The 22,735-nt window shown below is 36.7% G+C and overlaps 2 protein-coding genes across 2 annotated transcripts in view; one reads left to right on the forward strand and one right to left on the reverse strand.

Moving 5' to 3' along the window:
• The window catches only part of htra4 (HtrA serine peptidase 4), a 103,940-nt gene extending 91,555 nt beyond the window's left edge, over positions 1-12,385 (forward strand). Inside the window, exons 6-9 of the mRNA XM_039769243.1 lie at positions 5,058-5,172; positions 5,291-5,348; positions 7,556-7,651; positions 10,712-12,385. Coding sequence (XP_039625177.1) covers positions 5,058-5,172; positions 5,291-5,348; positions 7,556-7,651; positions 10,712-10,877 — 435 coding nt within the window. The 3' untranslated portion in view covers positions 10,878-12,385. The remainder of the gene's footprint in view (positions 1-5,057; positions 5,173-5,290; positions 5,349-7,555; positions 7,652-10,711) is intronic.
• Positions 12,386-13,668: 1,283 nt separating this feature from the next.
• Positions 13,669-22,043, reverse strand: tm2d2 (TM2 domain containing 2). The gene is made up of 4 exons (XM_039769244.1): positions 21,640-22,043; positions 18,599-18,686; positions 16,722-16,837; positions 13,669-14,851 (listed from the first exon to the last, which is right to left on the reverse strand). The coding sequence occupies exons 1-4, from the start codon at positions 21,840-21,842 to the stop codon at positions 14,638-14,640; spliced, it is 621 nt and encodes a 206-aa protein (XP_039625178.1). The 5' UTR covers positions 21,843-22,043; the 3' UTR covers positions 13,669-14,637.
• Positions 22,044-22,735: the final 692 nt, after the last annotated feature.

Below are 22,735 nucleotides of genomic sequence, written 5' to 3' on the forward strand. Positions count from 1 at the left end.
TATCAATTAACTGTAATATAAATCCACCTGTATCATAAAGATTCAGCTTGTACTTTACTCAGGATCATGACCTCATAATGGAGTGTCACGAAAGAGACAAAAGAACACGAAAGGTGTGATAATTGAGTTTTTCTTCAGCGTTTTTTTACATTATTTTATGTATTAAAAAATGGATTTTATTATTGGTGCCTCTGTGGACTGCTTTCTCATACTTTGCAATTTAATACAATAAAGCAATCTGAATCAGATATTCTCTACTTAGCCATTGAAGTCAGTGTTTACATAGAAGTCCTGCCTGCAAACATTACAAAAAAGAAGTCTGATGAGATTGCAGTGAATGGTAGATAAGAGAACAGAAGAGTGGACCCAGAAGAGCTATTAATGGATAATTTTTATGTTGTAATTTTCCATAGTTCAAGTGAGATTGACTAGTTTCCTGTCCATAGTTGGGAACTACCCTGTCCTTAAAACTGCTTGAGTAGGCTGTGACCTGCTATGACTCTATAATTGTACTAAGAGAATGTAGTAATGGACATTTGAGAGTTGGATTCTGCCTTGCACAGATGTGTCTATGCACCTCAAACGTGTAATGGAGGAACAGGTTTAGAAAGTGAATGAATGGAAAGGTAAATTAAATTTGTAAAAGTGTTTGATGCCAAGCATTTGAGCATGGATATGTATACAAAATTTATTGTAGACATGGTCAAACTGTTTAGCATCACTTTGAGATATATATATTTTTTGTGACTTGTAATATTGAGTGTGAAAAGCAGAAACAGCCTTCAGTTAGTTTGGAATTAAATTGTTTTATAAATGTATATGTGCAGATACTTTTAAGAAATGCATTTAGTGTGTTGTATAATAGTAAACTTCCACAGAAATTGCTCAGTTCAAAGGTCTTTGAACCTTCTAGGTAAAATATTACCGTCAACACTTGTAAGAGTATATAAAGAGCCTGTCCAACACTTATTATGATACAGGCATGGAAAAAAATCCTGTTCTAAAGTTTTATTGTGGGTGAAGGCCTTTAAATTCATAGAGTGAAAATATAGCACATATACATTTAAGCTAAGGTTTTGAAGAAACTATAGTGAAAAACGAGTACAGCACAAAAATGTAGTTGACTTTATTGGCTAAAATAAATGTAAAACACTACCAGCCAATCTTGTAATCGTATTTAAAAAGACTCAGTTTTAGATAACAGTTTCATTAATGCCAAAACAAAATATTGCCAGCAATTAATGAAATGCTTATTTTATTTATATCATACAATATGCCAGTCATGTGTTTTCTCCATGAAGTCAGAATGGAATTTTAATGGCAGAGCCATACTTTTATTTATTTATAATTAAGTTTAAGGTGGTCCAATGATTAGTGTTGTTGCCTTATTCCTCACGGGTTCAGGATGTGATCCATGGGTTTTTCATTAAGTGCATGGAGTTTCATCGGACTGCCTGTTTTTTACCTTAGGTACCTTAGTTTTCTTTCATTCCTTAGAGATCTACAAATTAAATTAATAGGTAAAGCTAATTTGCTATGTTGAGAACATATTGTGCCTTAAGGTGGCTTGACATCGCATCAATGGATGGTCCCTGTATTAAAAGAAAGTCTGCGTAGATGGACTGTAGGCTATGACCCCTTAATGGAATATTGTTTTCAGAAAATGAATAGACCCATTTGTTCACAAAATGTACCATTTATCAATTTTCCCACACAAATCACAAACACACATTTTTAATTTTTAATGTTTTAAGGCAGCCAGACTAATTTAATTCTTTGATTATGTCCTAATCATTATCGCTGAAAATGTTTAGAAAAATGGTGTGTATTTTATGTTCTTGGAACAGTTACAAGTAAATAACAAATACATGGTGGATTCAAATGTTGTAGGAGTACATCTAATCCATAATAATCAAATCACACCTTTTTTTAAATTATGATTTGTGTTTTACAAAAACAACTTTTTTTTGGTTGATGTACAGTATATGTGCTCCATTATATACAAGAGAAGAAGTGTCTCAAAATGAGGCATACATTAAATCTATTCTATCTTGTATTCATATATCTGATTATCCAGGTTTAATCAAATACATATTACACTTAAATTATCATTTTATTAGTGATCGCCAAATCTAAAATTTCCCTAGATAATGTACTCCTTTGCCCATGTCATTTTTTTTTTCTGAAAATGCTGGATTGCTCAGACATCCCCAAGACATACAGCAGAGTTGGATTAGAAACTCTAAATTGTCCTGGTATAAATGAGTGTGCCCTACATAAGAGTAAAACACTGTTACTGGTTGTTCAATGTCACTGCATTTGAACAAAGGATATTAAAATGATTCAAAGTCAAATTGAAAAGGAAGAATAATATGTGAATGAGCTCTTTAGGGGTGTCAGTGATGCATATTCAGTAAATCAGCACCATCTAGTGCTAGGAAATTGTTAACACGTTTCCTGTGGGAAGATATGGAGAGGACTACAATCACGCTCTTTAGTGTTAAAAGAGAGCATTAAAACTCAGTGAGGCAGCTGGAGAAAATGTAGATTGAGTAAAATAATGTGTCTTATTGTAGTGCAGGCTTTATTTATCAATTATATGGCAGAAAAGGTAAATCAGTATTTAATATGTAATCAAATATTGTAAAGAAAGCCAGGTCACACCATCCCCTTGTAAAGAATACTGGAGATGGTATTGTACTTTAGGGATGTGTTTCAGTAACACGGGTTGGCAGTCTAACAAGGGCGGTTGTAAGTCTGGCACAATACAGAGAAAGGCTGGATCAAAACCTTAGTCCATCTTCCGGAAAACTAAACCTTTGGAAGAACTTTTTGTTTCAGCTGGACGATGATCAAAAACACACTGTCATAACAACACCTCAGTGGCTTAAAATGAAGTAAACAGACGTGTTAGTTCGAGTCATGGTTTTAATCTTATCAACAATCATTATTTATTACTAGCTCCCAATCACATCGCACAGCTACAGCAATATTACCAGTAAAAAAGGAAACACTATTGCTTCATCCCAATGTTCAAAGTTTATAGATTATTAGAAACTTATATTAAAATATAACCAGTGCTTAAATTGGCCATAGACGGTTCACCAAGCTCTGACCCAGAGGAATTGACACTTATATTATGAAGTCATTTTTAAACATTTTAGTTTTGTTTACTACTGTGTTGGTTTTCATGAGAATATCTGTAGGAAAAGAATGTGTGGCTCACAAATAAAAATGTCCTAACCAAATATACTAAAATACTAGGCGGTTAGACTCAGTGCTTTCCAAAAACCAAAACATGATCAGGCTCAGGCAAGAAACCAAAAATGGGAAGCCAGCCCACTGAAGGATATGCTTAGGCATTTACTAGGAAATGCCAGTCAGCCAAGCGTGCCTTTGGACTGTGAGTGGGAGGTTGACAAAATCCATACAAATTTGTGGAGAACACACAAACTCTTGTACATTTCAGCCAGTAATCACGCAAGGCTTCATACACTCAACATCTTAGTGAAGGCACTACAGGGTGAGTTAAAATTATGTTAACATTTGAATTGCAGAAACTATTTATTCACAAAATATACTTCATATGTGCAAGATGATTTACAGGAATGTCTCAACCTGTTGTAGGTCGGGCCTATTCAATAAAAGGCATAAATGTTCATTCTAAAACTGGTGGCAATGAAACCTGGCAGACATGAAATTCCTAGCAGTCTGAGGTCCTTAGTGTGTTGTGAACAACAACACTAAAACCAAAAAATAGATGCTAACTAATTTTTCCACAAATATGTTATGCAAATGTTGTTAAATTGGCTAATTTATTTTGGCCTTTGATGTAGGCATCAAAAGGAATGTTTCTTCTGCAAAAAGTAACTTAAGTACCTTTCATGTGTTTTTTGACAGAATATTTACTCAAGAGAGTGTGTAACCAAACCCACCATCCCTTAACTCAGGGGTGTCGAACTCCAGTCCTGGAGAGCCGCAGTGGCGGCAGGTTTTCATTCTAACCATCTTCTTAATTAGTGACCAGTTTTTGATGCTAATTAACTTCTTTAGCTTCAACTTTAATTAGCTTGACTCAGGCCCCTTAGTTTTATTTTTTATTATTTTAGATAAACTGAACAGAGTATTAAAAGGAATATTACATTTTCTGTTGCTACATTGCTTTTAGTTATATTACAAAACGTTACATTACAGTCTTCTGTTATGAAAACAGACTGTGGCTCTGTATATTACAAATGCTGCTTAAGATAAGGTTGCAATGGTTAGTGCTGCTTATTGACAGCTTCATTGACCTGAGTTCAGTCACCCACCCAGTCACTTTAGGGTTGAGTGTGAACCTTCTACACACATTGGTATGAGTCATTCCTGAATTCTCTTCTTTCCCTCACAGCCCAAAACTGGTTGTATAAGTGAGCTGATGAGCCTTCCTCCGTGAATTCTTACCGCCTGCATATTTCCACCAAAATAAGCTCCAGCTTCACCAGCTTGTAATGCAATGGTCAGTTTACCAATATTAGGATGAATGTCTCACAAGAAGAAAATACAGTATTACTAGCTATGAACAGCTAGCTGGTAATGAATAGTAAAAGTCAGTAAAAATACTTTCCAGTAAGTGAAACTCTTAAAAAAATAATTACAGTGAATTAATACATTTTAAGCCTACAGTAACTTGATTAGAAATCTGAGAAGCTTTGTGTCCTTTTCTGGAACTTGAAAACTAAGGCACTGACTCCACATTTCTTTAAAGGCTTTACCCTGAACTTTAGATGCTGGATTTATATGTCTTGCTTTACTGTAATACTTTTAAGACAGTCCAATTTCAGAGTCATGGAGTTGGGGATTTCATGGAATTTGTGGCACAGATTCTTGTGCAAGTTTGCCACAGATGGTCTTTGAACCCTGAATTTTGATATGACCAATATGCATCAGCTTCCTGTTTTTCCTTCCAGACCAAGACAACTTCTTTACTTTACTTCATAACTGTTTCATTTTTGATTCTAGTGAGAAAAATATGCCTCCAACAATATAATATGCCTTTTTTTGCTTTAATTTTAAAGGATGGTGAAGTCATTGGTATCAATACCTTGAAAGTAACAGCTGGTATATCATTTGCAATCCCAGCGGATAAGATCCGACAGTTCCTGGCCGAATCTTATGACAGGCAAATCAAAGGTGAGCTGAGTCAGAGGGCTGCCAAGTCAGGAATGAAGAATATGATCAAACCAAATGTTGGAAATGTGATGGCATGCATATTTCAGTTCCATAAAATGCTTTTCTTTTTCTTTTGTAGGAAAGACTCTTTCAAAAAAGAGATATATGGGAGTGAGGATGCTTCAGCTTTCTCCAAAGTAAAACAAAAATTAATATTAATCTGTTTTGCTCCTCCGGGTAACGCTAATATGTGCAGCAGCTCTTTTATTTCCCAGTGACTAACTTCTGAAGTGCTACTGAGTTGTACAGTTGTTATTGTCTCTGGGGATGAGTGTCATTGTAAAAGCTTTACTCGCTGTAGTCTAGCACGGCAAATAGTATTTATGCCATTGGTAAGACGATGTAATTGCAAAAACAGACTCTCTCTTCTTTAAGAATGCATACATCTTAAAAATGTTCAAGACCTGAAGCAGAGAAACCACTATAGCTGTGCAACTGTGTACATAGATCTTTAGAGTGTAACATCTTTAGAACGCAGTAAGTCCTGACTGTTCAACTTTCGACTTCCAACTGATTGATTGTGCGGTCACAATAGGAAATTCCATCTTTGTGCTAACTAAACACAGACAGAAGTAATCACTTTACACAGAGGATACTAATAAATAAAAACAAAAAACAGACATATTAGCATACCCTACAGAGAATGAAATGAGCAATATGCAGTAGAATATGTTCAAGACGCATAGATTTAGGGCATACGGAATATTTATGACAGTATATATTGAATATGTAGGTAGAACACTTACATTATTCTATCAAAGAAAGATTCTTTTGCTTTTTCTTAAATCTCTTGTAAGGTGAAAATGTGGGAGATGTCAGTGGAGCACTGGGAGCTAGTCCTCCCAAAAATCTTCTTAATGAATGAATTAAGACACCATCCATTTTGTAAAAAACAAATTTAAGGTCAGAGAAAACCTGAACTGATCTCAGAAGTAACAGACATAATGCAAGAACCAGCCATGGAAGAGTCACCCATTTATGACTAGGGACATACACACACACACCAAGCCCATTTTTTGGGATTTGCAATATATTTCTGGTGCAATGACATCTTACCTTAAATCTTTTAATGTGGAACAGAACTTCTGGCTGTCAGAAAGTTATGGCCTTAATCAACTTTGGCAATAATATTAGTGTCTTTGTTTTTCGATTTATACAACTTCATACTTGGTGACATCTCTTTATTCCTTAGAGCCCTATTCTGGTGCTGAGCCTAACTACCCCTTATAACCCCTTCAATTAATAGAACATTAGTGCAGTTGCTGGACATATACGAGCATGAGCTGCTGCAGATTGTGTGCAGAATAATGGTCAGCAATCACTGCACCATCTTTGTTATCCTGCTGGCCCTTAGTGTTTCAGCACAGTGGTAGCGCTGCTGCCTCGCAGTTAGAAGAACCAGGTTTGCTTCCCGGGTCCTCCCTGCGTGGAGTTTGCATGTTCTCCCCGTGTCTGCATGGGTTTCCTCTGGGTGCTCCGGTTTCCTCCCACAATCCAAAGACATGCAGGTTAGGTGGATTGGCAATTCTGAATTGGGCTTGGTGTGTTTGTGTGTGTCCTGCGGTGGGTTGGCACCCTGCCCAGTATTGGTTCCTGCCTTGTGCCCTGTGTTGGCTGGGATTGGCTCCAGCAGACCCCCGTGACCCTGTATTCGGATTCAGCGGGTTAAAAAATGGATGGATGGATGGATGGAAATTAACATACATTATATACTAATATTTGGCTGAAAGAAAAGGAATTAGGCACTAGTTACACTCCAACACATAAGGCCCATTTTATTAAGAAGAATGCAACTTCTGCATTTAATAAACTGAAGAGAGGAAATTTTCAGGTACAATATTTGAAACCCCAAAGGTGTTCAAGTCTGTTAATGGACTTCTGTTAAATAAAGCTGCATTATTTCTACACTATTTAAAAAAGTGAAAATGCAGAGGTAACCAATTTACCAAGTCTATAAATGGTTTTATATAGAATTGCTGATGTGTTATGAAGTCCTGAAATAACATCATTACAAGCAGCATGAGGTCTACTTATGGTATGTTCAAGTCTGACTGAGCCAGGTCTGTAACAGACCCCTGCTACCTTACAACGCCAGTGGAAGGGATGTGTTGCAGTCAGCCCACCTGGGTTAGGTAGACTGTCTGATTGAGAGTTTTCAGTGGTTTACCTTATTTTAAAACAGCATGTAGTTACATATTTAATAAATGTTATATTCTCAGCCAAACAGGAAAACAAACATATGAAGGTTGTGGATGTTTGAATAATGGCCTTAAAAGAAGGCAAAGCCACAATAAATGTAATCTTATGACCTGTAGTTTCCTTTATCCATTTGTGTTGCTTACAGCTTAATCAGAGAACTAAAGGATCGTGATAAGGATTTTCCAGATGTGACCTCTGGCATTTATGTATTTGAAGTGATTCCAGGGACTGCTGCTGCAAGGTGAGGATGCCTGGGTGAGAGTGCACAAGTCTTGTGGAGTGCCATTGTTCTTTTTCATCTTTTACATCTCAGGTTTGAATCCTGGACTTACTTTATTGCAAGGATTCCTTTTACAGCTTCAGTTTCTTCCTATTGCTAATAACCTTGCTTTTTAGTTTCAGCAGAAATGTAAATTTGCTTTTGTACCTACTGTATCTGTGCTCTGATTGAGAGGGGGTGAATTTGAGCCATGCCAGAACCTGAAATGAAAGTGACAAATAAGTAGTGACTTTGTTGTAAATAAAACATAAAAAGGCTGGCATGAAGAGACAAAATGGCAAAAGTATAAAATAAACAGAAAGCAACAAACCTGATACCTCTCTTTTTATGTGTCTAACACAGGTCAGGCACTTTGTGTAATAGATTGGGTGACTGGTCCAACTCTCACCTCACATCCTGGTCCTCTTTCCACAATCCTCTGTTCTTACTTTCTACCACCAATTAAATCCTTGTCTTATCTCATTTCCTGACGCCGAAGCTCACTACAGGACTGGTCAGAACATGCTTTTAAGCTCTAACCAGAGACCACTTCCTTGGCAGTCTCTAGAATGACTTTCTGGATCATAAAACATCCACTAGAACTCCATCCTCCTAGAACCCCCACTACTTATCCAAATGTCGCTACTGTCCTAAGAACCAAGGGTCAGGTAACTACTGACATAGTAGAAGCCCATACATATTATGACCAAGTTATCTGCGGACACCTGCTCAGCTGGGGTGGCTGGCTTGTGTTAACTCTTGTCATTCGTGTTACCCTCCGCCTAATTTTGTGTCTCTGGAGTAAATACTCCTGTTGCATGACATCTGTCTGATGATGATACTATGGTGGTGATTGGGCCATGTGCGTAGTTCCTTTCAGAAATTGTATTTACTGTTTTGACAGAATAGGTGGTGAACATGTTTTATAGCACCCCATGCAGCCTGCCATCCTGGTTTTGACTAGGCATTAAACTACAAAGAAGGCTATATAGTACCAGTTCACGTCACCTCAATTATGAATAGACATGGACAGAAACTTTTCATTTAAGAGTTGGCAGTATATTGGTGGAAGACTATAGCTACAATAACTGACTGTAGCTAACCATAAATGTAAAAGTGGTGCAGAACCGTACTGATGCATTTTAAGAGGAACACACAGGCTTAATCAATAAGTAAAATGTCATTGATTATGAAAGAGATTAATAATGAATTCCTTTGGTGGATTTACGTATTGAAGTTTGCAGCAATGTAACATTAAGTTTGATTGATTTTTATTTTAACTTCACGCGACTCCAAAGGAGTTGACAAGTTCTAGACAAACTTGAAAGAATGACATGTAACATAAATAAGTCAGTAACAATGTAGGTTTATGAAACTCCAAGTGATATGGTGTTACCTAGTGTGGCTCAGCTTTACATGGATACTTGCATGATATTGATGTGGAGAACAAAAATAAGGATCTTCCTTATACTTATAATGAAAAAATTGTATGTCATTATGAAATCACAGAGAGGAATGGGTAGGAGACCGTACATCAGCTAGATGCCTATTTGTATTTACAACATTAACTGGGCTAAGCTTACATTTGAAAAGTAAACCAAAATAGAATTTATTTATTTTCAGAAATCACATATTCCATTGAGCATATTGAGCATTTTAAGTTAAGATAATACAGGATGATACTCCTATACTTTATCTTAACCAAATACAAATTTATGTTAGAAACTTATTGATAAAATAAAGCATTATTTTTTGGAACTTAAATCAAATTCTTGGCAGCTTCTTCTGAGGAGACTTTGGATTGTCCATATTTTAATTTTATTATCGTATTGTTGCTTTTTGAGTCCCCTAACAAACACTGCTTTTTAGCTTATGGATTAGCAGACAACCATCCCTTAAATATATCACTTTAATATGATATAGACAGGAGTGTCCCTCCCTGACATTGAATTCTATAACTAGTTATAAAATTATTGGTACTAGTTATTGGTATTCATCCTGTACCCTGCCTGGCTCTGTCCAGCTTATTATACTCTAGCATTCTTCCTTATGGAATCTAATTTGGTTCCACTTTGTCATTGCAATATATATTACCTTGCTAAAGTTAAAATTATTAAGTGTTTATTCTCATAAATTAAACTATGAAATAACATACCCATAGTAACATTTTTCACAACCCTATCCTCTCATTTGGCAGGAAACTATGTAATTTCCTTTCTGGTAGCACCAGGGCGTCAGTCTTGTTTGAGGTTTCACACCTCAAAGAGTATAAGTATGCTAGCAAAACAGGTGATTGTCTCTTTGTCAGCATGAAATAAGTAACTGCTGAGAGTTAGCAATCAATTTACTCCGAGATGTTTGGAGGCCTTACGGTGGAGTCCAATATTAACTCCTTTATAGGTGGTCTTCTATTGCTGAAGTCTGACAGTAGATTATCCCTTGGAGTGCAAGAGTCACCCAGCCTTTTAAAATGTGCCTTACACGATGCAGTAAGGGATCTGCTTAAGGAAACTAAAACCACAGCAAGGCTGAGCTGATGCATAGAGCCGGAAGCTAGTAATAACACTGGGTTATAAAGAATGGAGATGACATTTTAACATTGGTTCCTTGGGTGCACATAAGCCCAACATTTTGGTAAGTAATTGGATGCTATACAAGAGTGTCATTTCACATGCATTGACTTCTCAGATAAAGAGATTCATAAACTACATGTCAGAGAGGTGTACTTCCTCCAGAGAGAGAGAGAGAGAGAGAGAGAGAGAGAGATTCTCATAAAAGGTTGGTGGGGGAGCAGTTATGTTAAATGTTCAAACCCTAAGAAAGAGGGCATTGTCTTACAAACCGAGTCAGTCAACTGTAAAGGTGAATAGTGCCACCAGCAGAAGTAACACCCTTTACGTTGAAGCACACTGGTCCAAGTTGTGAAAAAGGATGAAAACAAGTGTGCCATCTGTTGAAGTTTGAATAAAAAATTGCCTAGAACATAATTCCTAGATTCATTGTGCACTTTGAAACCATAACCATTTTGTTTTCACTTCACAGTGCTGGTATGAAGGACCATGATGTCATCATCAGCATCAACAGCCAACCTGTCACCACTACAGAAGATGTCAGTGAAGCAGTGCAGTCAGACAGCACTCTGTCTGTGGTGGTGCGACGTGGGAATGAGGACGTTATACTCACAGTTGTCCCAGACGAGATCGATTAAATGCAATTCTTTTGCCTTGTTAATCATACTAGTGCCTCAAATATTTGTCACAAAGAATACAGTAACAGATATGGTGACCAAATGGAGTTGGTAGTGAAAAAAACATTGTGCATCAGAAGGAAGCAAAGAACTTCAAAAGAAAAGCACATTTATTCTACTTGTAAACATCTAGTATTACATGAAAAATAAAGTTTGTAATTGACATTTTTCTACCAAACTTCTTACGTGGATTAATCATTAAAACACTGACAGCTCAGCAGTTATGGCCCAGGAGGAGCTTTGATGACGCAACTGCCTTCAATATAAATGAATAAAGGAAAGCAAGGACTCAAAAACATTCATTTTTTTTGTATATGGGTGCCTGACTAAGCGATGAAGGCATACCTGCTCGTAAAACTAGCATTTTCTATGCAACCCTGTCCAAAAAAATTTGCAAACTAAATGGACTTTTAATAGTTTTTTGAAAATGTTATCATAGAAGGAAATGCATCCTTTACAGTTGCTTATTTTCTGCATTACAGAGGATAAAATGTATGTAATAAAACAGAAGATGTGTTCTTCCCATTCCCTCTGCCTGTAAAAAGATGAGTTTAAGTAAATTTCTTAATGAAAATTCACAAAAACAAAATTCTCTAAAATGACAGACTAGTTCCTTTGGGCATATTTCAGGTGGAATTCCTTTAGGTCTTACAGAGTAAAAATCAAAGCAGACAGTTATAGTAAGATATGCCAGCAACCATGGGCGATTTGGACTAATAAGCATGTGCGGTCACAATCCACAACATTGGTTGGTGTTAAAAGTTTATTCCACAAGGCCAAAAAAATTTTAAAGATAATGTTTAGAATGTTTAACTTTTATATGATGACATTTTCTAAATTCATAAAAATTATAATGCCACGGTCTTAAATTCTACATGCTTATTCTCGACTTCCTTAAATATGTATGGCACTATTTATATATATATAAGCTTTTTCTGCATGTGATGCAGAATTTCAGGTGAAACATTAAATCAACCCAATTTTTAAATCCTTTTATTTAGATATGTGTAATCAAAACACACTCAACTTGCCATGTTCCAATTATGCTACTCTGCATTACTAACATACAAAGCATATTGCTCCAGATCATATCAACACAAAAATTCCAGCCCAATTGTTTTCAAAGCACATGATTCATTGCATTTTGAAGGGACTCTGAAGTTTAAAAAAGGTGTTAAACACAGACCTGAACATTTAGTCCAAGACTGAAAAAAAAAAAATTATAACTGCTGATTTCTATAATTGCCTTATCTACCTAATGATTACATTACCAATACTGTATATTTAAAAATATCAGTGTTTAAATTGTTAAGAATAGTATCTTAAGATTCAGTTGTATGTTTGTCTCACATTTGAAACTCGGGTCAGAGAAGCATTTTGTACTTCTTTAACATTTATATGTAAGCAGGCCTTCTGATATTTTTTTCCCCACTGGGATAATAAAGTCTTCCTATTATATCCTTACCTCATGATGGATATTTTTTCTGCTCATTATCATTCATTACTCAAAAATTAAGTCACATGCTAAAAACAAAAGCTTTATAAATATTCTATCATATACTGTACATTATCTACATTTTGAATTTCCCTTAATAGAAACTTTATACTCAGTTTTGCAAATATTTTTCAGCCATGCTTTAATGTGTTGCCATAAATCTAAATTCATAATGTCCTATTTTAGTAAAAAAAAAAAGTATTACTACTATGAAAGGATACCATTTCAACATCTTGTCCCAGTGAAACAGAAGCTTCCAACCATAACATATGCTGTACTTCATAAGAACTTTAGCATGTGTAAGTGTCTTAGTATTAAGATCTATGCAAAAAAAAAAATGACATTTACCCCAGTTGCATCTGAAAAAGGACAATGTAGGGTGTTCCCACCTTATTTATATTTACTACTGATGAATAACTTTCTGCAGTGAATTAAACTTACGTGTTCCATCCATCGGCCTTCTCCCGATACCAATCTGTTTCATCAGCGCATTTACAACTTCCCCTGGGAAAAAAAACCTTCAACCAATTTGCAAATAAAAGGAACCAAGTGCATCCCTGGACTAAAAGGCTAAGGCAAATGAACCACTACATAATAATGGAGTCCAGATCTTCAAAATTATAAAAACTGTTTCCAACTAAGTTCTTTCAGTTAAATACTGAATCCTGTACATGACGAAACCAGTAGACGTTAAGGGGAAGAACAGCCAAGCACTATTTCACATAGATACAGAACTCTGAAGGTACATGTGTGATGCAGAATCCTTTACAGCTTAAAATAATAATCCCTGGATGTGACATATAGAACTCACTGTAGCTATAATTTTCAAAAATGCTTAATGAAGTGAATAGTCTGTCTTCTCTCATTTGTAAATTGTATTTTTATAGAAAGTTCAAACAAGTTGCACATCCAAATGCCAAGCTTCCTTAACATACTTCTTGATCCTATTGAACACAGACACTCTGACCAGGTCTAGAAACCGATTACTTCACAGAGAGTCTTCAAGCTGACCTTGGTTCCAGCAGCTGTTGATAGGTTACTAGTGTAGTAATGCCACCCTAAACACAGATTAAAAATAGCAAGAATTTTTCTTTTGAGACATCATTTATTTTTTTTTTACAAACAAGGGGAGTTGCTTGTGCATATTCAATAAAATTATAGACAACAAAACAGGACTAAAAAGTAACAATGTAAATTGCGTTCCACTCCTTGCAGTAGAAATAACCACTTTACATACATGAAGAAAGAAATCTTCAGTTAAAAAAAAAAAAATTCAAAACAGAGAGATTGGTTCTATTTTATAACAAATATCCATAAGCTTCCATCCCTTCATTTCAGCCAAAAAGAAAAGGCCTCTGGTTTTCATTGCTCTGAAAGCACCACTACTATGCTCATTTAGTTACTTTGGGAACAATAATTAATAAAACAGTTTGCCAATTGAAAAACGCCCAAACAAAATCTTCATTTGACAAATTAATGGGAACAAAAGGAATAAAACCTAAATGATACAACACTAAGATAGTGATCTGGTAAGGGACACTAACTGTTGCAAAACCGGTGTCCTGGCAGAGAAAAGCACAAGCCAACCAATTACATAATATATACACATTTTGAAAGAGTACTGAAGAGAAATACCATTATTGCTAGATATGTACAAAGGCACAAAACTGTTGTGAAAGCATTAGATTTTACTTTTCAATGTACAAAGATGTAAGATTTTTTTTTTCCATTTCAAGCTTAATATATTACAGAGAGGCCAACTGTGTACCCTAGGGGTACAGGGAGAGGTGTACTTTTGGTTTCATGAACTGTATGAGAATACAGTAAAATAAAATAGGCCCAACCTTTGGCTACAGGGCCTTTGCTATACCCCTGACTGCAGTATTACATGATCAGTTATAAATTAGACTGGAAAAAGATGATATTCAAGGTAAAACAATGAAAGAAAAATTATATACCTCCTGCATAGGGATAAGTGTGCCAAATGATGACGAACTGTTTATCTTCAAAGCCAAAAATTTCATCTTCGTCTTGACAACACAATACTTTTAAAACTTTCTCCATTTTTTTCAGCAGCATGCAGGTCCACTAGGGTACAACCAGCTATATTCCAAGCGTGTGTTGTCTTTTATGCTGGCTATAGTGCATCCTCATATTAGTCACCTATTTTGGAAACTTCTCACCTCAACCATTGGTTCATTCTGAAACAAACTGCTCAGTTTTTGTTTAATAGAATGTGCACCAATTACTGCCATCACTGGGTATCAGCCCACCTGTGATCAACAATATTAGATCCACAAACCACCAGATTCCCAGGCCTCCTAGTGTAAGAAGCTTCCCAACTGCTGTTCCAGTGTGACCCAAGCAGAAGCGATCCACGCCAAAACAGCCAAGGAAAAAAGAATAAAGCAGAGTCGTTATGAAGTAATGTCCTGTGTACCTGCAATTAGAAGAATTAAGATTTACTAAGGCAATGAACAAACCCACAGAGAGCGAGGCAACTATTTCAGTTTAACTCTGAAGTGAAAAACCACTATAACAGTGCCAAAATATGATAAGACTTTGTAAAAAATTTGAGGCAATAAAGATACAATTTTATATGGTGTGTTATGCAGCATGAAAGCAAGCAGTTCATCTTTGTATTTGACTAATGTTAAACAAGAAGAAGCTTCAACTAAGGATGCTATAATCAGGGTTTTTCTTTTTAAGGCCAACACCAATTTCATGTTACTTGATCAGCCAAGACCGATATCCATCTAACCCTTTTAAAAAATTTTTTCTATACTAATCTTCGACATAACCAGACAAACAGAAGTTATGTCCTATCTTAAAGTGTATTGTTAAAATTAAACTATAGACCACAGGTGTTAACTGTTCATTTTTTAATTAACAAAATGAAATTCTGTAGGCTTATTGTTTACTGACCATAAAATACTAAAATAAATAACATTTGTTTACAATACATACTTTCATAAAATATGTACAAAAACATGTATCCATAATATATTTGGCATAAAACAAAATATGCTTCTTATAATTACAAGCGGTCATATTGTTTAGCATTTTCCTGTAATGTACTTATCTGAAACAAGGCTTAAATAAAAACATTTTTCACCATGCCTCTCTCATTCTTGAGGAACAATTATAAAATAAGGATTACATTCTAATTATGCAGTACTTGTTTCTTACCAGAATGTATGCTGTATGACACACAGCAACAAATAATACACAACACAAATCTTTTAAAAAAGCCTATTATTTACTAAGCAGCAATTTCAAATTTGTCTGTCTTTTTCCAATTAAAAGTGTAAGCTGCTGCATTTTGAACAAACTATTTAAACTCAAGCAGTGTCAGTTTTAATTTAAAAGACAAAATAAAGGTCTGAATTCCTTAAAGTATCTTTTCTTGCAGTTTGTCTAGCTGCACAAGATGACTTCTCCAATTACTTTTTTCAGTTTATTACTCCACTTTCTTTAACATAAAGGCTAATATATCAATCACCTCTCTGTCACTGACATAACAAGCCTGAAGTCACTGTTCTTTGAAATGGGGGTGGTGGAGATGGGGAGGTTGAAAATCAGCTATCATAATACAACACATAAAGGAGCACTACAAGTAAATTACTGTAAAGCTTAGAAAAAGCACAGGCAGCTGAAACTATTTTTTGTTGCCTATCACCGATCAAGTCTTTTTTTAATGACAAATTGTCCAATTTTGATCAGCGATCGATAGCAGCATCCTTACCTTCAACACATAAGAGATCAACTTATAAATTATACTGAATAAGAAATCTTTACATTTAGCTACTTTCATGGTGCCACTGCTTTTTATGATGTTTTAATTACTGGTATTCACTGATGGTGTTCCGATATATTTTTTAATTGAAAGGAACTTGCCAAATAAAAGCATTTTGCTTAACCTAGTGCTGGACAAAACACAAACACATTTAGCGTAGTGTGTTTTAATCCTACTCATTATTTAGAAGACCTAATGCAGAGAACATTAGTATATTTCTATTTCTCTGGATAATACACCATCATCAATGCTTTTTGACAAGAGAGGTGCCCATTCTAGCATAACCCAAGAATCCAATTACTTAAAAATATGAACCGTTCAGAGATATGGGTGTACCACCTGACAATGTTTTTACATTAGCATTGCTGGACAATGTCACTCAAACTTGCTTGAAAATGGTTACCCAATCAACAAACAGCCCATTTTACAAGAAGATGCACACTCTCTAGGAATGTAAGCTAATTGACCAAGTGTTCAATATCATCATCTGGGTCTAGGTCCTAAACAAACTTACTTAATGCATGGCTGGTTCCCTCGCAGAAATGTTCTTGGTTCAGCACATTCTATCCCATCCAGTGCTCTACAGGTCACTTGGGTATGTTCTACGTCTATGTACGCCTGACCACCAAACTTGAAGGGAGGAAAAATAGGAACATACATGACTCTGAACACAAAAGCCCCAAGATTAGTTAGCACAGATTACATACATTCTTTGCTTGATATTTGTTTCCTGATCACATTATCTTTAAGAAAATTTCACTCCAGTTGTATAGTTTGGTTGTATTAAATGTAGACACACTAATTCATTTAGCAAAACTGACAATACTAACATTTCTTCTTTATACTGTATTTCATGGTGAGAATCTGATTTGTTTACATATACCGTAGATCCCGGAATACAGGCCGACCCGGTATATTAGCCGAACTCCTTCTCTACCTACTAAATTACATGTATTTGCCGATGACTGGTATTTAAACCGACCCCCTTTTCCAAGCAAAATTTTCTAAATTTCCTTAAAAGTGTCTCTTCGGATATATTTATAATGTTTATCGGCGAGAATTTGAGACTGCCGGCATTTTTGATATATAATATAATGTGCATAATTTACCAAAACACCAATAATTTTTCTAATGTACTAACCAAAAAGTTATAAAAGTGCCTAGCCTACTTCGATTAAGCTAGGAGCATGGTGGCACGCATGGTCGCAGCGGCTCAGGGCTCTCCTTTTCAGTGCACTTTTTTGTTGTTTTTGTACTTTTTTGTTGTCCTTGTTTGTGCACGATCGGTTTGGCGAACATCCGCTACACCATTCAGAACCTTATAGACATCGGGTGTCCAAAGCCAGACATCTGTTTCGAGTGTTTTTCCATCACACACACAACATCCCAGACAACATAGCGAGACCAGCGGGCTCTCCGTGCATTGTTGTCAGGTCTAGGAGACAACACAAACGGAGGAGGGAAAGAAAGCAGAAGCGGGGCCACAGATCCGGCGTTATGCTAAAGCTAAAAAACAACCATACAAGCCCTATACAGAACTTTTTTCTGCACTGAAGGAGCTGCTTTTAATCTCATTTTAGCTGCGTATAGTGACAATAAAAGGCATTCTATTCTAGAAACAATTTCATACTGTACTCGCCATTTAATTTGACATCTTTGGGCTGCAGTAAGGGAGGAGATATTTCCACACAATGTCCATCGATTGCGATCGCTTACTTTTACCTTCTCTTCCTTCCTTAGCAATTATGTGTCTTGCTTGCATGGTCTTAATGAATTATATATATAGGTAAATCACTGCAATTACATCCACAAACAATGTATCTGGGTTCCGACTGACGCAACTAATGCTCTCGGTTGTTTGTTTACAATAGCGCAAGCGGATACATGTGACCGCATCCGTTTCGTAACGCAAGATGTCGATCGTAAATCAAAACAAAAAATTTCATTTTAAACTTCCCGATAATTATAAATTTTATTAAAAAAAATCAACAACTAAAACACTTTTTTGAATAAATTCTTTATTTAATTTAAAGTACCGTCATGCAAAGTTACTTCTTCATCTGAATGATGGCTCTGTGGTTTCGTCATTATTTACTTCCATATTCATTGGCAAAACCGGCATTGTGCTGGAAATCTTGAATCTGAAACGATACTCGTTGTATAAACCGACCCTCAAACTCCAAGCCAAAAATCTAGGACGAAATTCTCGGCTTATATAACGGGATCTACGGTAGCAATAAAAATGCTTCAAACTGTTAAGAGATTTTGGAAATAGCCTCAATGTTATTCTACAAAAAATAAATAAACAATAAAAAGCACCATGCAAACAAACAATCTCCTGGATTCCAGTATTTAATCTGAACCCTCAAACACAAACAGAGAAAAATGTACCTTTACACATCCATGTCCAAGTCCTGCCTGGGCTGAAACATTCCCTGCGTGATCCACAGGCTCATCACATTCAATGAATTCCTCTGGCCTTTAACAAAAGCAGCCTTAATTAATTTTTTCCTGTATATACACACACACACACAACAGGCCATATGATGGGCCCGTGCCTGGTCTTGCAAACAGAAAGGAGGCTTAGCCAAATAAGGTGTTAAAATGTCAACTAGGATAAACTAAGTGCAATAGATAAGTATGTCTAACCAGGACTAGCCAAGTCTAAGATAGGAATCCTGCTTGAGCTCATCCTTTGTCATGCCTCATCAGTGTTCAGAGCAGATAGATTAGATAGATTAGATAGATAGATACTTTATTAATCCCAAGGGGAAATTCACATAATCCAGCAGCAGTATACTGATACAAAGAAACAATATTAAATAGTAATAAAAATGGAAAAAAAAAAAAATTAAAAAAATTAAAAAAAAAAAGCAGACAATAACGAAGTAATGTTAGTATTTACTCCCCCTGGTGAAATTGAAGAGTCGCATAGTGTGGGGGAGGAATGATCTCCTCCGTCTGTCAGTGGAGCAAGACAGTGACAAAAGTCTGTCACTGAAGCTACTCCTCTGCCTGGAGATGACACTGTTCTGTGGATGCAGTGGATTCTTCATGATTGACAGGAGTTTGCTTAATGCCCGTCGCTCTGCCACAGATGTTAAACTGTCCAACTTTACTCCTACAATACAGCCTGCCTTCTTAACAAGTTTGTCCAGGCATGAGGCGTCTTTCATCTTTATGCTGCCACCCCAGCACACCACCGCGTAGAAGAGGGCACTCGCCACAAGCGTTTGGTAGAACATCTGCAGCATCTTACTGCAGATGTTGAAGGATGCCAACCTTCTCAGAAAGTATAGTCTGCTATGACCTTTCTTACATAGAGCATCAGTATTGGCAGTCCAGTCCAATTTGTCATCCAGCTGCAGTCCCAGATATTTATAGGTCTGCACCCTCTGCACACAGTCACCTCTGATGATCACAGGGTCCATGAGGGGCCTGGGCCTCCTAAAATCCACCACCAGCTCCTTGGTTTTGCTGGTGTTAAGATGCAAGTGGTTTGAGTCGCACCATTTAACAAAGTCTTTGATTAGCTTCCTGTACTCCTCCTCCTGCCCACTCGTGATGCAGCCCACAATAGCAGTGTCATCAGCGAACGTTTGCACATGGCAGGACTCCGAGTCATATTGGAAGTCTGATGTATATAGATTGAACAGGGCCGGAGAAAGTACAGTCCCCTGCGGCGCCCCTGTATTGCTGAACACAATGTCAGACCTGCAGTTCCCAAGACGCACATATTGAGGTCTGTCTGTAAGACAGTCCACAATCCATGCCACCAGGTGTGAATCTACTCCCATCTCAGTCAGCTTGTCTCTAAGGAGCAGAGGTTGGATGGTGTTGAAGGCGCTAGAGAAGTCCAAAAACATAATTCTTACAGCACCACTGCCTTTGATTATTAGATTTTTAACACATCCCAAGAACTCAATTTTCATAATGATTTATTAATCTAAGAAAAATAGTTGAAGGTGGATTAAATTGTGAAATGCTAATTGCTAGGAACAAAATTTGCTCATTCCGAGGTTACCCACCTTGAAGCCAATACACCATAGTAGCAACAGTGCCAAATGAAAAAAGCTTAGCTTGTTTGTAGCGAAGTATATCAAATTTCATTTAATAGCTTTTGTAAAACCTATGATTGAGTAGCAACCCCATCCAGAGTGGATTCCAACCTTGCACCCTGCACAGCCAGTACAGACAATGGACCTGTGTGACCTTAAATTGTGTTACGTGCATTTGGAAATGCAAGTCTATAGAAGACAAACCAAATACTAGTTTAACTAAAGTTACACAAAGAAACGTTTAGGAGATACCCATGCCGCAAAACAGGCATGCTGTATTGGACTGGCAGCTCCACTTCGTATACACAAAAGCAAAAAAGATAAATAATTCAGCATATTTTAATTTTTAAATCAACTGCTGTTTGCAACAACTTGCTATCATTATACAGCAAAATAAATACTAGTTGTGTCAAACGAACAGTAAGCACAATCTGGGTTCCATAACCATGCTTTCAAATAACATAACATAAAAATTTGCTTGGGACCACTTGACAGCCTACAAAGTTTTTGCCAGAATGTAAGCCATCAAAAAGAAAACATAATAAAACAATGGAAGAGGTCCAGTGGGAAAGAATCTATCCTGGCCATAAGCATGGGATGCCAGACCATGGGAGTGCATACTCACATATATGAGCTCAGCCACCAGTAAATGAATCCAACAACATGTATGTCTTTGAAATGAGGCAGGTACTCTGCTTGAATAGAGGGATATGTGAATTCCATAAAGAGGTACACAGAGATTTCACACCAATTCAATTCAGTTTATTTTTGTATAGCACTCCTCATTGTATGCGTTGTAACAAGTAACAGGTAAATGCAATTGCAAATTTTTAGGTTACATAATGAATACACATAAAAAGTCACAGACCCGGTCAGCAATGTTAACCACTGCCTTAGGTTCAGCACTTGCGACATACAAATAACGGTAAGAACACACATAAAACACTGTCCAGATAAAATGCTCAATTGAATTTAAATGGAAAGTCTGCGTCTCCTCTATCGGTAAACGCCCGATGAGACCAAGAACAACACACCTTCAGGAGTTCTGGTCCGCCGTAACAAGAACTACACAGAAATTTCTTACGGTTACAAAAAAACTACAGAGCAGACAAACGCCTAATTAATCAGTTATGGAGCGCTGACCAAAATACCCATTTAAAATTCATTCAGGTTAAAGACAAATAGTTTCAAAAAATAGTAATGTGAATGCCAGCCTGCAGCCTTTTTAAAGTAAATAAGAATTAAAAGCACACGGCAGGTTTAAGAAATCACCGCACATATTATACAGGGAGGCCATATCCTCATAAACATAAAATATTCCTCAAACAAAAGAGGACTTAGGAAGTAGATTATTACAGGATACAAAGTACTTACAAGTAACTACACAACACCAACGGAGACGTCGGGTCTTTATAGTCCCAGGATATGCTGCTGTTGTCTTCGGTTCCGTTCTCCGAATCTGCAGAGCCGGTGGCGTTTTGGGACAGGATCCCTTCGAGACTCTGCAGCAGCACAGCGGTCACAAAGAGCAGCACCTGACCACCCAGCAGCAGGTAGTTCAGCGGCACCCGGCCCATTTGTGGCCCTCGGTTGTTGACAAGGAGCCACTGTCGTCTCGTTTTCCCTCCCTGCCCGGAGATAAATCAACAGTAACGCGCTTTTTCGAGTGGCGTTTATCAATAGGAAATTCTCGAAACAGAAATATTCACCACACAAGCTTGCGCCTTTCCAAGACGCTTTCAATGCGGAAGTGACGTCAGTAACTAAGCGACTTGCAACTTCCGAGAAGGAGCGCAAATTAGTATAAATAAGACGTGACACCAGCAACAACAATAGGAGGTATAGCAGTCAGTATTATTTAATAAGCCGAATACCGTCTTCTGTCCACTGTGTGTTCATTTCAGTTTGCCTCTATATTTTAATTAGATTTTTCTTTGCATTAATCGTGTCGTTTATTTTAATTATTTCCCTGTTTATTTACCTTTTGTGTGTTTCTGGATTAACGTGGTGCAGGTGATGGGATTTATATACGTGTTGTCACCTGAATTTTAATTTCTTTTGAATCTAAACACAGGGCTTGATGTGAAGATGATATATTAGCTAATTATTTTTTGGTCAACTGCTCCAAGTTAATTCCGAGCTTAATTTTAATGACGGAAAACTACAGTTGCAGGCTGCATTGCCAACAAGTGACATTTAGGATTACATTTGATCCTCCCAGCCTCACACAGTTTCGCAGTTTAGTGTAACGAATATGAGGGAATATTTCGGACAGAATTAAATAAATAAATGCGCATATAGATGCATCTTCTGTGAAATGAGACAATAAATAATAACGTGTGTATAAATGATTAAATGTGTCACGGAAATATATCTTTGTTGCTTCATTCTTTGTGTATTTACTTAATCATTTCTTCATGTATTTATTTTAGTGACACCGTGAAATAAACCCTGAAATGAAATCGTCACT

Source organism: Polypterus senegalus, chromosome 11, assembly GCF_016835505.1.
Source record: "Polypterus senegalus isolate Bchr_013 chromosome 11, ASM1683550v1, whole genome shotgun sequence".
In the NCBI taxonomy this organism is placed as follows: domain Eukaryota; kingdom Metazoa; phylum Chordata; class Cladistia; order Polypteriformes; family Polypteridae; genus Polypterus; species Polypterus senegalus.

What these genes read in the sequence shown, in the direction of transcription:
- tm2d2 (XM_039769244.1), bottom strand. Translation starts at nt 21,842, where the DNA reads ATGGGCCGGGTGCCGCTGAACTACCTGCTGCTGGGTGGTCAGGTGCTG. An exon ending in TTGGTGTTGTGTAGTTACTT is followed by an intron (nt 18,687 to 21,639) that starts GTAAGTACTTTG and finishes CTTTTGTTAAAG; the next exon opens with GCCAGAGGAATTCATTGAAT. An exon ending in TTGGACATGGATGTGTAAAG is followed by an intron (nt 16,838 to 18,598) that starts GTACATTTTTCT and finishes CCTCCCTTCAAG; the next exon opens with TTTGGTGGTCAGGCGTACAT.